General features: G+C 60.9%; 2 protein-coding genes across 2 annotated transcripts; one reads left to right on the forward strand and one right to left on the reverse strand.

Moving 5' to 3' along the window:
* Positions 1-696: 696 nt before the first annotated feature.
* On the reverse strand, positions 697-2,764 carry BOLA1 (bolA family member 1). Its single transcript, XM_042784687.1, has 2 exons — positions 2,656-2,764; positions 697-1,374 (listed from the first exon to the last, which is right to left on the reverse strand). The coding sequence occupies exon 2, from the start codon at positions 1,358-1,360 to the stop codon at positions 950-952; it is 411 nt and encodes a 136-aa protein (XP_042640621.1). The 5' UTR covers positions 1,361-1,374; positions 2,656-2,764; the 3' UTR covers positions 697-949.
* Positions 2,765-4,828: 2,064 nt separating this feature from the next.
* LOC116964362 (nuclear receptor subfamily 2 group F member 5-like) lies at positions 4,829-11,596 on the forward strand. Its single transcript, XM_042784678.1, is given in 4 exon segments — positions 4,829-5,231; positions 9,866-10,101; positions 10,103-10,394; positions 11,223-11,596. Coding segments are annotated over 4 exon segments (1,119 nt in total). The 5' UTR covers positions 4,829-4,915; the 3' UTR covers positions 11,498-11,596.
* Positions 11,597-13,404: the final 1,808 nt, after the last annotated feature.

Consider the following 13,404-nt stretch of genomic DNA (forward strand, 5'->3'; position numbering starts at 1 on the left):
GCTGGGTGGCGAATTCCCCAAACTGCCATTTAATATTTGTTTTTAATGGATTTTCTTTCTTTAGGGGTGCTGGTGTGGATTCGGGGGGGCGCAGGGTGCTCCCTGCACCCCCTTTTTGCCCCTTGCACCCCTTTTCCCCCCCCCAGCCCAGAGCACAAAACCACCAGCGGTTTGCAAAGCACAAAGCGGTGCCCGGATGCAACACTGGGACTTCCCCCCCCCCCCCCCCCCAAAAAAAAAAAAGTGGGGTACGGGGTGTGCTGGGGGGGCCCCTAGGGCTGTGCGCCCCCCCCCCCCCCCCCCAAGCCAGTCCCCACCAAGGGATGGGAAGTGCTGCTCTATGCAAAAGCACTTTGAAGGCCCCCCCCCCACCCCCATGCAGCCCCCCCAATATTTAGGGCAGCCCCCCCCAGCATTGCGAGCAGCCCCCCCCATGCGATCGAGCGGTGTGTGCTTCATCTCCTCCTCCTCCTCCTCCTCCCCCCCCCCCTTTGGTGTAGCTGGTCCTTTGGGGAGCACCCCCGTGACCCGCCCCCCCCCCCCCCGTAGTTCTGTCTGTACGCAGTCGTGCTGTGCTGTAGTTTTTAGATGTTTGTAAATTAATTAAACAAAACAAAAAACCACCAAACACCTGTGTCCGTCCGTCCCCCCCCCCCAAAAAAAAAAAAAAAAAAAAAGGTGAAAGGATTATCCAGGTGGTTTCCAACAGCGGGGTTTATTTTTTGGGGTGCAGGGTGGGGGGGATGCGCCCCCGAGATGGTGAAGATTTAAAGATTTCCAGTAAATCAGGAGGGACACCCCCACTCTAAAATCCCCCCCCACCTTAAGTTGGGGGGGACACGCTGCGTGGTGGCTGGGGGTGATGCAGGGAGGGGGGGTCACCCCGCTATTTTTGTTGCCCCCCCATTGGGGCTGTGGAGGGGGGCGGGGGGGGGGGGGGATGTTTTCGTCACTGCTCCCCCACCGCGGCCCCGCGCCGCTCGTGCTTGGCCCCGCCGCCCCCCCCCCCCGAACAAGGGGGCGGGGGGGGGACGTGGGGGTCGCTCTCCCATTGTTGGGGGGTCCTGGCGACGATGGCGAGGGCGTGGAGGGGGCCGGCCAGCTCGGTGCGAAGGGCGGCGTGGACGAGGCGGTGGCGTTGGAGGGGGGGCAGACCCGCGAAGCGCCCGCTGACCACCACCACCCGAAAATGGGTCTCGGCGCCGGGGGGGCCGCCGTGGCGGGGGCTGTCGTTCAGGATTTGGAGGTGCGTGGGGTGCAGGGCCGCCGCCAGCTTGGCGCGGATGGCGCGAGCCAGCGGGCCGGCGTCCCCCATGGCTCGGAGCCCCCGGCCGGTGGCCACCAGGAAGGGACCCCGCATCCGGAGAGGGGGGGCTGCAAGGGAGAGGAGGGGTGTAAGGAAAGAGGGGGGGGGGGTATAGGGGGGGCCATGGGGTAGAGGGTGTTGGGGGGGGTTGTGGGGGTGTTGGGGGGAGCACTTGGGGGTTGAGGGTGTTGGGGGGGGGCGTGGGGGTGTTGGGGGGAGCACTTGGGGGTTGAGGGTGTTGGGGGGGGGCGTGGGGGTGTTGGGGGGGACACTTGGGGGTTGAGGGTGTTGGGGGGTGTAAGTGGGGGGGTTTGAGGGAGCACTTGGGGGTTGAGGGTGTTGGGGGGGGCGTGGGGGTGTTTGGGGGGAGCACTTGGGGGTTGAGGGTGTTGGGGGGGGCGTGGGGGTGTTTGGGGGGGCCCTTGGGGGTTGAGGGTGTTGGGGGGGGGCGTGGGGGTGTTTGGGGGGGCCCTTGGGGGTTGAGGGTGTTGGGGGGGGGCGTGGGGGTGTTGGGGGGGTCTTTAGGAGCAGAGGGTCTAAGTAGAGGGGGGGCCATGGGGATAAAGGGGGGGTCCTGCAGGAGCAGAGGGTGTAAGTGGGGGGGTTTGGGGACACCCATGGGGGTAGAGGGTGTGTGTGGGGGCGTGGGGTTGTTTGGGGGGGCACTTGGGAGTTGAGGGTGTTGGGGGGGGGGGTGTCTTTAGGATCAAAGGGTCTAAGTAGGGGGGGGGCATGGGGATAAAGGGGGGGTCCTGCAGGAGCAGAGGGTGTAAGTGGGGGTGGCAGGAGAGGGGGTTGTATGGGGTGTGGATTTTGGGGGGGCTCTGCAGGGTCAGACCCCATAAATGAGGGTGGCAGAAGGGGGATTTATGGGGAGGAGGAGTTTGGGGGGGCCCTGCAGGAGCAGAGGTGGAAGTGGGGGTGACAGCAAGGGTGAGGGTAGGGGGGGCTTCCATGGAGGGTGGTGCTTAAGGGTGATGATTTTGGGGGGGCCCTGCAGGCTCAGCCCCCGATTATGTGGGTGCCGGGGGGGGCGGGTTAAGGGGTGGTCCTTTGGGGGGGGGGGGGGCTGCAGAATCAGACCCCGAAACTGGGTGGGGGGATAAGGGGGGAGGGTTTGGGGGCGGGGGGGGCTGTGCAGGGGGCGAACTCTGGCTTTTGGGGGGGGATGTGGGGGGGATCCCCATCCAGCCTCAGGCCCCCCAGACCGGAGTGGGTGGAGCGGGGCCTGATCCCGCCTCCCGCCGCCATATGCAATACAGAGGGTGCACCCCCAAATCCCACCACCCCCCCAAATGCAGGAGGTGCACCCCCCAAATCCCCCCCCCGCAATATCGGGGTTCCCTCACCCGACCGGCGCCCCGGGCTCCGCTCCGCCGCTGAGCACGCTGGGAAATGGCGGACGCCCGTCACGTGAGGCCGTCGGAACTACAGCTCCCAGCAGGCTTTGCGGCGGCACCGGCGGGGGCGGAGCGCAAGGTGTGGGGTGACACCACCGGGTGCGTCACCGGGGGGAGGGGGGGGGGGGGCGGAACCGGGGGGAAAAAAAAAAAAAAAAAAAAAAAAGCCTGACCCATAACTTCCTCCCACACCGACCCCAGCCCAAGGATTTGTGCTATCGCGTTGTAAAAATATGATTCATTTCTCTCCAAAAAAAGGCTCCCGGGGGATTCACGAGGCCGGTGTCCCCCCCCGCCCAGGGGTGACTAATGAAATCCGGGGGTTTAGGAGCCGCTGTAGGAGCCGCGTTATTTACGGCCCGCCACGCGCTGGGCTGCGGATTAAGGGAAAAATTAATTAATCATGGGGTGGAAATGAATCGCTGTTTTTCTCTCGCTTGGCTCCTGCAAGCCGGCGCGGTGCCCGCCACCCCCCGGGGCTTTGGGGGCGCGCCCTGCCCAGCAGCCGCCCTGCTTACGGCCACCTGGGTGCCACCAGCTGTCCGCAGCGTGTCCCCACCCGCTGTCCTCACCGAGCTCCCCGGGGACACGGCCCTGGAGCCCCCGTCCCTGTCCCCATCCCCGGGGACACGGCCCTGGACACCCTGTCCCCATCCCTGGTGTCACAGCCCCAGACCCCCTGTCCCCGTCCCTGTCCCTGTCCCCATTCCTGGGTACATGGTTCTGGACTCCCTGCCCCCATCCCCATTCTCATCCCCTCTCCCTGGGGACACGGTCCTGAACCCCCTGTCCTGTCCCCATCCCTGGGGACACAGCCCTAAACCCAGGGACCACCCAAGCCCCGCCCCCCGCCCCTCCTGGGCCGCGCCCCACCACGTCACCCCGCCCCCGCATCGCCCTGATTGGCTGCGACTCTCCGCCCCGCCCCCGGCCCTCCGGGGCGGGTGACGGCAGCACGCCCCGCCCCCCCAATGCCCTTATATAGCGTGGCGGGACGGCGAAGAGGAGAGGGGTGTTGGCGGCGCCACGTGACCCGCGGCGGAGCCGGGTGGGGCCCACGCGTGTCCCTACACACACCCACTTCCCCCCCACACACACTATTGCACACACCCCGGTCCCTGCACACACACACTTCCCCCCCCCCGCATTGCACTGAGATCCGTGGGCGGGCCCCCCCCCCGCCCACCACCCACGCACGGGGTGCCCACGGCTCCACGCACACGCCCCCCCCACCTTGCACAAGGCTCCGTGAACCCCCCCCCCCAACACACACACCCCCCCGGCACCGCCCAGCAACGCTGCCGGTCCCTCCCCCAGGGAGAGTTTGGGGAGGGGAGCGGGGTGTCGGGCCGGTTCCCCGCGGGACCGTGACCCGCGTGGTGCGGCCAGAGCTGGGACAGGGACAACGTCAGCCCCTTCCGGGGCTGCCCGGGCCGACGGGACACCCCCCCACACCTCCCCGCCCCGGGGAGCGGGCCCCCCCGCCGCCAGCCCGGCCCCCCCGGAGCCTCCCGGGCAGCCCCCGCGGGGAGGGGAATTAACTTTTCTCTTTCTCCTCCTCCTCCTCTTCCTCCTCCTCCGCCACCGCCGCCGCCGCCAGTCCTTCTCCGTCCCTCCGGCCCCGCCGCACTCCGCCGTCCCTGCCCTCCCCGCCGCCCCGGGGGTCCCCCCCAGCCCGGGCCCCGACTTCCCGCCCGGGTTCCTTCCCCCCGGCCCGGGCTCCTCTCCCGATCCCGGGGGCTCTTTCCCCCCAGACCGGGCGCTCCCTGCCCCGGGGCTCCCCTTTTCCATCCCCGGACCCCTCTCTCCATCCCCGGCTCCTTCCCCGCCCGGGATCCCCCCCATCCATCCCCCGGGTCCCCCCTCGATCCCGGGGGCTCCTTTCCCACCCCTCCATCCCCGAAACCCCTTCTCCATCCCCGGCGGCTCTTTCCCCCCAGCCCGCGCTCTCCCTGCTCCGGGGCTCCCCTTCTCCCTCCCGGGGCTCCTTTCCCACCCTTTCTCCATCCCGGACTCCCCTTCTTCATCCCCCGGTCTCCCCCATCTCCATCCCCGGGTCTCCCCTTTCTCCATCCCCGACTCCCCCATCTCCATCCCGTATCCCCCGCTTCCTCCCCGGTTCTCCTTCCCCTCCAGCCCCATCCCTCCCCCCAAGACACCCCCTTCCCCCGGGGGGAGGGGGGGCTCCCCCCCTCCCCTCCCCTCCAGCATGGCCCTGGCGGCGGGGCCGTGGCCGGAGCCTCCTCTTCCTCCTCCTCCCCCTCCTCCTCCTCCTCCTCCCGGTGGCCCGGAGGCGACGGCGAAGGCTGCGGGGGATTGCCTGGTGTGCGGGGACAAGGCGAGCGGGAAACATTACGGGCAATTCACCTGCGAGGGTTGCAAAAGTTTTTTCAAACGTTCCGTGCGGCGCAACCTCTCCTACAGCTGCCGGGGGGGCCGGGACTGCCCGGTGGATCAGCACCACCGAAACCAGTGCCAGTACTGCCGGCTCCGCAAGTGCCTCCGCGTGGGGATGCGGCGGGAAGGTGGGGAGAGGGTCCGGGAGGGAAGGGGGAGAGGGTGGGGATAGGGGAGGGCTGGGAAGGGAAGGTGGAAAAAGAGAGAGGGTGGAAAAGCGGGAGAGAAGAGCGAAAAGGAGAGAGGGTATGGAAAAAGAGAGAGGGTGCAAAAGAGTGAGAGAAGGTGGAAAAGAGGGAAGAAGAGGGAAAGGGAGAGAGGATGTGGAAAAAGAGAGAGGGTGGAAAGGGAGAGGGTATGGAAAAGAAGGACAGAGGGTGCAAAAGAAGGAGAGGGGATAGAAAAGAGGGAGAGAAGATGGAAGAGAGGGTGGAAAAGGGGAGAGGCTGAAAAGAGGGAGAGAAGATGGAAAAGAAAGGGTGGAAAAAAGGGAGAGGGGATGGAAAAGAGAAAGGGAAGATGAAAGGGAGAGAAGGTGGAAAAGAGGGAGAGGGGATGGAAAAGGAGAGGGGGTACAAAAGAAGGACAGAGGGTGGAAAAGGAGAGGGGATGGAAAGAAGGGAGCAGATGTGAAAAAGAGGGAGAAGGAATGAAAAAGGAGAGAGGATGGAGAAGGAAAGAAGGTGCCAAAGACGGAGAGAGGTTGTAAAAGAAGGAGACGCGGTGTGAAAAGGCTGGAAAGGGAGAGGGGATGGTGAAGAGGGAGCGAAGATGGAGAAGAGGGAGAGGGGATGAAAAGGGAGAGAGGGTGGAAAAGAGGAAGAGCAAGTGCCAAAGGAGAGGGGACGCAAAAAAGGGCGAGAGGCTGGGAAAGGATGGGGGGTGCAGAGGAGGGAGACGGTGCTAAAGGGAGAATGGCAAGAGTGAGGAAGGGTGAGAGCAAAGGCAGCAAAGAAAGGGAGGGATAAAAGCTGAAAAGGGCTAGAGGGAGCAAAAAAAGAAAAAGGGGAAAGGGAGGAAAAAAGAGGTGAAAAAAGTGCAGGAGCAAAAAAGAGAAAGAGGGAAAAGAAAGGAGGAAGGGAGGGAGGAAGCCTGAATGGTAAAGACAAAAGAGAAAGAGAAAGGTGAGAATAGGAGAGAGCAAAAAGGAGAAAGCAAAAAGAAAAAGAGAAAGAAAAAGGGAAGGAAGAGAAAGAGAAAGGAGCACCTGAAGAAAGAGAAAGTAAAAGAAAGAAAGTGAAAGCAGGTGAGAAAGGGCTGGCAAGGAAGGAAAGAGAAAGAAAAAAGGGAAAAGAGAAAGAGAAAACTCCTCTCCCTCTTCTCTTTCATTTTTCTTTCGCTCTTCATCCTCCCACCGTCCCTCGGCCCCATCATTTTGGGGTGAACATCCCAGGTCAGGGAGGAACTCCCCTCGGCGGCAGCCGAAACCCCCTCGCCCATCTCCGTCCCCCCCAGGGCTTCGGCTCGCGCCTCCTTTTTGCAACTCCAAATTCCGCAGCATCCCCCCAGCCACGATCTCGGGGCTCCCTCCTCTCCCGGCCTTTGCCTTCAAGGGGATAAACCCCCACAGCGTTATTTTTTTGGCTTTTCCCATGGGAAAGGCTCGGCCGAGGGAACACGGTTCTTATTCCACTTAATTATATCATCGTATAAACTCCTCTTTTCAACTTTCAATTTCTTGTGCGCTTAGCTTAGGCTCGGTCTATAGGTCCGGGTCTACGCTGAGATGGGGATAATTTACTTTTCCTCTTCGTTTTATGCAGCCCAGGGACGTGGCTCTTAAAAAAACCCGGGGATTAGAGGGCGATAATACAGATATTCTTTAAAAGATTAAGAATTTGGCTTTTTGGAAGAAGTGTCCAGTAAATCTGAAGATAATTAGTCTGAATACTTAGCGTGACCGGGATTAAAATCGCATTTCAAGCTCCCAGTGATATGCCATGTGCCGGTCCCTCTGCCTCCAACCAGCCCCATTATTTGGGGTTGATTTTATTTTTTCCCCCAAAAGCAGCAGCTATAAATCAGATTTTTTTTTTTGGGGGGGGGGGCTGTTTGAATCTGAAATCGTGCGTTGGGGCATTGGCTTTGCCGCTGTGCCGAAACCTCAGCCCTGCAGCAACCTCCCTGCTTGAATAAGGACCTGGGGGGGGTCCTGGTTTATATTCAAGGTCCTTATTTATAAATTTAGTATTTATAAATAATTATAGGAGGGCCCAGGCTGGGCTTAGCTGATTGAACCCCCCCAGCTCTGCCTTATCCACTGAACAAGGGATTTATTCTGCAGCCCCTCGAGTTGGTGCCGATGGGCTGGTTCTTCAGCAACAGCGACGGCAGCAATGCCCGCACCCGGAAAGTCGCCTTTCCTAGCATTAAAAAAATCCCCAAAATTCAGAAGTTGCCTTTTCTAGCATTAAAAAAATTTAAAAATTTATAAAAATTCAGGTAAGGTGGGTGGTGGGAAAGGGACACCCCCCGGCACCCCGACACAGCCGCAGCGTTGCACCCCGGCTTACACAAATAAATGTGAATTAAGCGGGACCAGAGTCAGGGGTGAAATCAGCTCAAGCCTAACCCTCAATTTTCACTTTTCTTCCCCAAAAAGCCGGTTGGATGTTGGTGGGGGGGGTGTGTGTGTATTTTTGCAGAGGTTCTTGGCGCAGCGAGACCCGCTCGTAGCAAACCTCTGCCTGCTCGTGCAACCAGAGCCGGGGATTAAATTCCTGGGGGGGGGGAGAAAAAAAAAATCCAGGCGAATTCCCTGCTGTGGAGAAACCACACTTAGCGGGGTCGTTTGGGGTCAGATTTAGGTTTTTTGGTGTTCTGTTTTTTGGTTTTTGTTGTTTTTTTTTTTTTTCCTGGTTGTTTTTTGTTTGTTTTTGTTTTGTTTGTCTGTGGCTTTTTTGTTTGTTTTTTTTTTTTTGTGTGTGTGTGTGTTTAGATTTTTTCTTTTTTTTTCTCCTGTTTTTTATCTTTGCTTTTATTGCCACAAGCTGCTGTTGCTGCTTAACGCCGGGATCGGGCGCGATGGGCACGGCCGTGGTGGGTCCCCCGGCATGGCGTTACTCCCCAGGCGGGGTCCCCCCACTCCCTCCCCCCCCTTGCACCCCCTTTTGGCCCTAATTTTTGGGGTGCTCCCATTTGTTCTGAGACATGCACAAAGCCACCACGGGACGCGGCACCTCCAGGCACTTGGAAATGCCGTGGATGCCCGTGGAAAAGCAGCCGGGGGTTAAACCTTCCCCGTGGGGTTTAATTTACCGGGTCGGGCTGCGCCGTGCCTCAGTTTCCCCATCCGCTCATGGCATTTCTGGAGCAGGGATGCTCCAGTTTGAGTTGGGGTGCCCCAAATCCACCGGGTTGTGCTCCCCGTGATGCTCCTCATCCCGGCGTTCCCAGCTGGGAACCGAATCCAGCACCGAAAGCGGCAATTCGGGAGCCGAGCGCTGGTTTGGGCCAAATTTATTCCCTGGGATGCCGGGGGTGCAGCCGGCGGGAGGGAGTAGCCGGGAAAAGCGAATTCAATTTTGGCTTCCCCAAAAAAATCATCCAGGATGAGACACGGGGAACGGGAGGCCTGATCCCGTGGCCGGGCCGTGGGAGCGGGTTTCAGGGTTACCGGCTTCTTCGGCTGCTGGGTTCGGCCCTGGCAGCAGCCGAGGGCGGCTGGAGCCGGGGGACAGAGCCCTCCACGGCTGCTCCAGGGTCTTTTTTGGGGTGAAAAAAAAGCTCATTTTTCTTCCAGGACACACCCAATTTGTCGCAATTGTTTTGGCCAAAAAGGGGGGAAAAAAAAGGATGGGGCTTTGTGAGGATGCGAAGGGGGTTTGGGGTTAGTGGTGATGAAAGGGGGTTTGGGTGGGGGACGCCAAGGGGGCTCACGGTGTTGCAAAGGGGGTTTGGGGGTCCTTGGGTTAAAGGGGGGGGTTGTCTGGGTGGCGAGGAGGGGGCCGCACCCAGCAAGCGCCGCTGGGGCGATGCTGAGCAGAGGGAGAGTTTGGGGCGAGCCGGGGCGGCGCGCTGCACCCCGAGGGCTGGGGCGAGAGCGGGAGGGGGCCCCCAGCACCCCGCTTCTGGGGCACCCCCCATCCTGGAGGAAACCCCCCCCCCCCCCCGTTCCCTGGGACCCCCCGTTCCCACGGCCCCCGATCCTGACCGCTGGCTGACACTCGGGACTGTCACGCCGCATTAGGCTAAGCTGGCTCAGAGCCTGCCCTCGCCGCGGGGGACGTGCAGGGGGCACCGGGGAGGAGGAGGAGGAGGAGGAGGAAGAGGAGGAGGAGGCCGGATCCCCACCCGCCACACAGCATTGCCAAGGAAAAAAAAAAAAAAAAAAAAAAGAAAAAAGTGGGGGGGTCTTTTTTAAGCCCAAAGTGCAGAAAAACTCAAGGAAGGGATCTCCTGCCCCCCACACCCCCCCAGCATCAAATTGGGGACCCCCGTTAGCACCATCCCCTCGCAAAAAGAGGGTGACCCCAAATGCCTGGGCAGGGGGGGGAGCCCGAAAGGCAGCTGACAGGACTGCACTGAGGGTCACCAGTGGGGGGGGTGGCAGAATTTATCTCCATCCTGGGTGGCACATCCCCCTCTAACATGGGTGGGGGCACCCGGGGGGAACCCTCCAGCACCCCTGGGTGCACCCCCCAAGCCTGATGTATAGGGGATATAGGGAAAAGGGGGGACACACGCACCCAAAGGCAATGGTGCTGGGGGGGGGTGGGGTGGGTGTTTTTTGGGGGTGCTGACCTCCTGCTCCCCTCCGCAGCCGTGCAGCGGGGCCGCATGGCTCACGCCCCGAGCAGCCCCGGCCACTACCCCGTGGTCCCGGGGGACCCCTACGGTGGCCACGGCTACTTGAGCGGCTTCATCTCCTTGCTGCTCCGCGCTGAACCGTACCCCCCGGCTCGCTACGGCGCCCAGTGCCTCCAACCCAGCGGCGTGGTGGGCATCGAGAGCATCTGCGAGCTGGCCGCCCGCCTCCTCTTCAGTGCCATCGAGTGGGGCCAAGGGCATCCCCTTCTTCCCGGACTTGCAGCTTTCGGATCAAGTAGCCCTGCTGCGGTTGGGTTGGAGCGAGCTCTTTGTGCTGAACGCGGCGCAGTCAGCGTTGCCGGTGCACGCCGCGCCCTTGTTGGCGGCCGCCGGGCTCCACGCCGCGCCCATGGCCGCCGAGCGCGTGGTGGCCTTCATGGACCACACCCGCCTCTTCCAAGAGCAAGTGGAGAAGCTGAAGGCTCTACACGTCGACGCCGCCGAGTACGCTTGCCTCAAGGCTGTGGCCCTCTTTTCGCCCGGTGAGGGGGCGGGGCTTTGGGTAGGGGGGCGTGGCTGGCAAGGGGAGGGACTGAAGGGGGTGGGGTGGTGGGTGGGGCTTGGGCCCAAAGGGGATTGTGTTGCGTTGGGTTGAGTTGGGTTGGGTTGAGTTGGGTTGAGATGGGTTGGGTTGAGATGGGTTGGGTTGAGTTGGGTTGGGTTGGATTGAGTTGGGTTAGGTTGGGTTGGGTTGGATTGGGTTGGGTTGGGTTGAATTGGGTTGGGTTGAGTTGCGTTGGATTGGGTTGAGTTGGGTTGGATTGGGTTGAGTTGGGTTGGATTGGGTTGGGTTGGGTGAGCATCAACAGGGGTGTGGGGAACAAATGGGTTGAGTGGGGTGAAAATGGGGCGGGACGAAATGGGGTGGTGCTAAATGAGGTGGGGTTCCAAGGGGGTGGGGTTCCAATGGGGTGTGGCTTAAGGGGGTGGGGTGCCGAGGGGGTGGGCGTCAATGGGTGTGCAGGGAATGAATGGGCTGGGGGGCGGTTGGGTGGGGCTAAATAGGGTGGGGCTTAGTGGGGCGAGGCCTAAAGAGGTGGGGTTCTGAGTGGGCGGTGGGTGTTGATGGGTGTGCAGGGACTGAATGGGCTGGGGGTGAGTGGGCGTGGCCTAATGGGGTGGGGTCCCAAGGGGGTGGGCAACACTAGGTGTGCAGGGGATGAATGGACTGGGGATAACTGGGTGGGGCTCCAATGGGGCGGGGTTGATGGGGCAGGGCTGGCTGTCCGGGCTGGGCAAGATGGGGTGGAGCTGGAAGGGTGGGTTGCTGCTGAGGACGGGGCTGTGCCTCAGTTTCCCTTCCGCGGCAGACGCGGTGGGGCTGTCGGACCCGGGGCAGGTGGCGGGGCTGCAGGAGAAGTCGCAGTGCGCGCTGGAGGAGCACGTCCGGCGGCAGCACCCCAGCCAGCCCAGCCGCTTCGGGCGCCTGCTCCTGCGCCTGCCCGCCCTGCGCAGCGTCTCCGCCCCCGGCATCCAGCAGCTCTTCTTCAGCCGCCTGGTCGGCAAGACCCCCATCGAGACCCTCATCCGCGACATGCTGCTCGCCGGAGCCACCCTCAACTGGCCCTACGGCCCCATGCAGTGACACGCTCCGGGCTGGGGCAACCTGGGGAGGGGAACCCAAAGATGGGGACACCGAGGATGGGGACGCCAAGGTTGGGATCCCAACGATGGGGACGCCAATGGTGGGGCTACCAAGGATGAGATCCTGATTATGGGGACATCAAGGATGGGGATCCCAACGTTGGGATCCCAACAAGGGGGACACCAACAGTGGGATCCTGATCATGGGGACACCAAGGATGAGATCCCAAGGATGGGAACCTCAACGATGGGGACACCAATGGTGGGATCCCGATCATGGGGACACCAAGGATGGGGACGCCAAGGTTGGGATCCCAACGATGGGGACGCCAATGGTGGGGCTACCAAGGATGAGATCCTGATTATGGGGACATCAAGGATGGGGATCCCAACGTTGGGATCCCAACAAGGGGGACACCAACAGTGGGATCCTGATCATGGGGACACCAAGGATGAGATCCCAAGGATGGGAACCTCAACGATGGGGACACCAATGGTGGGATCCCGATCATGGGGACACCAAGGATGGGGACGCCAAGGTTGGGATCCCAACGATGGGGACGCCAACGGTGGGGCTACCAAGGGTGGGATCCTGATCATGGGGATATCAAGGATGAGATCCCAAGGATGGGAACCTCAACGATGGGGACACCAAGGCCGGGATCCCGATCATGGGGACACCAGGGATGGGAATGCCAAGGTTGGGATCCCAACGATGGGGACGCCAACAATGGGGACCCCAAGGATGGAATTCTCATCCTGGGGACACCAGGAATGGGGACACCAAGCTTGGGATCCCAACAACGGGGACACCAAAGGTGGGATCCTGATCAGGGGGACACCAAGGATGGGATTCCAAAGATGGGACCCCAACAATGGGGACATCAATGATGGGAAACCCCAAGGATGGAGACCCGAAGGATTAGACCCCAAAGATGGGACCCCAAGGAGTGGATCCCATGGTTGGGTCACCAGGGGGGACCCCAAGGATGGGGGGACCCCAAAAATGGGTCCAGGAGCCAGGGATGCTGCTGGGGGTGGAATTTTTTCCCCCTATTTAAGAGAGAAAAGCAGAGGTTTTTTGGGGGGGAGGGGGATAAAGCACGAGCGCCTAGGGGAGCAGCCCCCCCCCCCGCCGGCACCTCGCCCTGCAGGGCACAGGGAGAGGGGGACTATTTATAAAGAGAAAATAAAATAAAATAAAATAAAAGCCTATATTATATCCGCATTCCCTCCCCTGGGTGAGGAGCATGGATGATATTATTATATTTATTATTATTTATATTATATTATTATTATTATTATTTCTTTTTTTCAGTGTTTTTTTTCCCTTATCTCTTTCCCTGTGTCTCAGGGTCAGGGTTTGGAGTTTTCTGGTTGTTTTTTTTTTTTGTTTTGTAATTATCTTGGTTAAAAAAAAAAAAAAAAGAAATCAACAAATCCCACACCTTTTTTTTTTTTTTTTTTTTTTTTTTTAAATCTTTTTTTTTGCTGGACTCAGGGTTGGAAGGAAAAGTCCCGTGGGCTCCATCCCCTCCCAGGATGGGCACAGGGTGGTCCCAGGCTCAGCCCAGTTAAGCCCCGTCCACCCCCATGGTGGTCCCTGTGCACTCCCGGTACCGACCCCCCCCCCGTGAGCTCCCCGTGAGGTCCCAGCCGGTCTGACCCCAGTATGTGACCCCGGTCTGCTCCTCATACAGTCCCAGTCCCATCCCAGTATGCCCTCTCCCCCCCGGTCTGATCCAATACGCCCCCCCCCCGCCAATCCCATCCCAGTGTGCTCCCACTGTGCCCACCAATCTGCCCCCTGTGGCATCCCGGTGCGCCCCTCAGACTGATTCCAGTCTCACTGGGATCAGTATGTGCCCCACGGCTGCTCCCCATACGGTCTGATCCCAGTATGCCCCC

Source organism: Tyto alba, unplaced genomic scaffold (assembly GCF_018691265.1).
Source record: "Tyto alba isolate M040663 unplaced genomic scaffold, T.alba_DEE_v4.0 Super-Scaffold_8, whole genome shotgun sequence".
NCBI classification, from domain to species: Eukaryota; Metazoa; Chordata; class Aves; order Strigiformes; family Tytonidae; genus Tyto; species Tyto alba.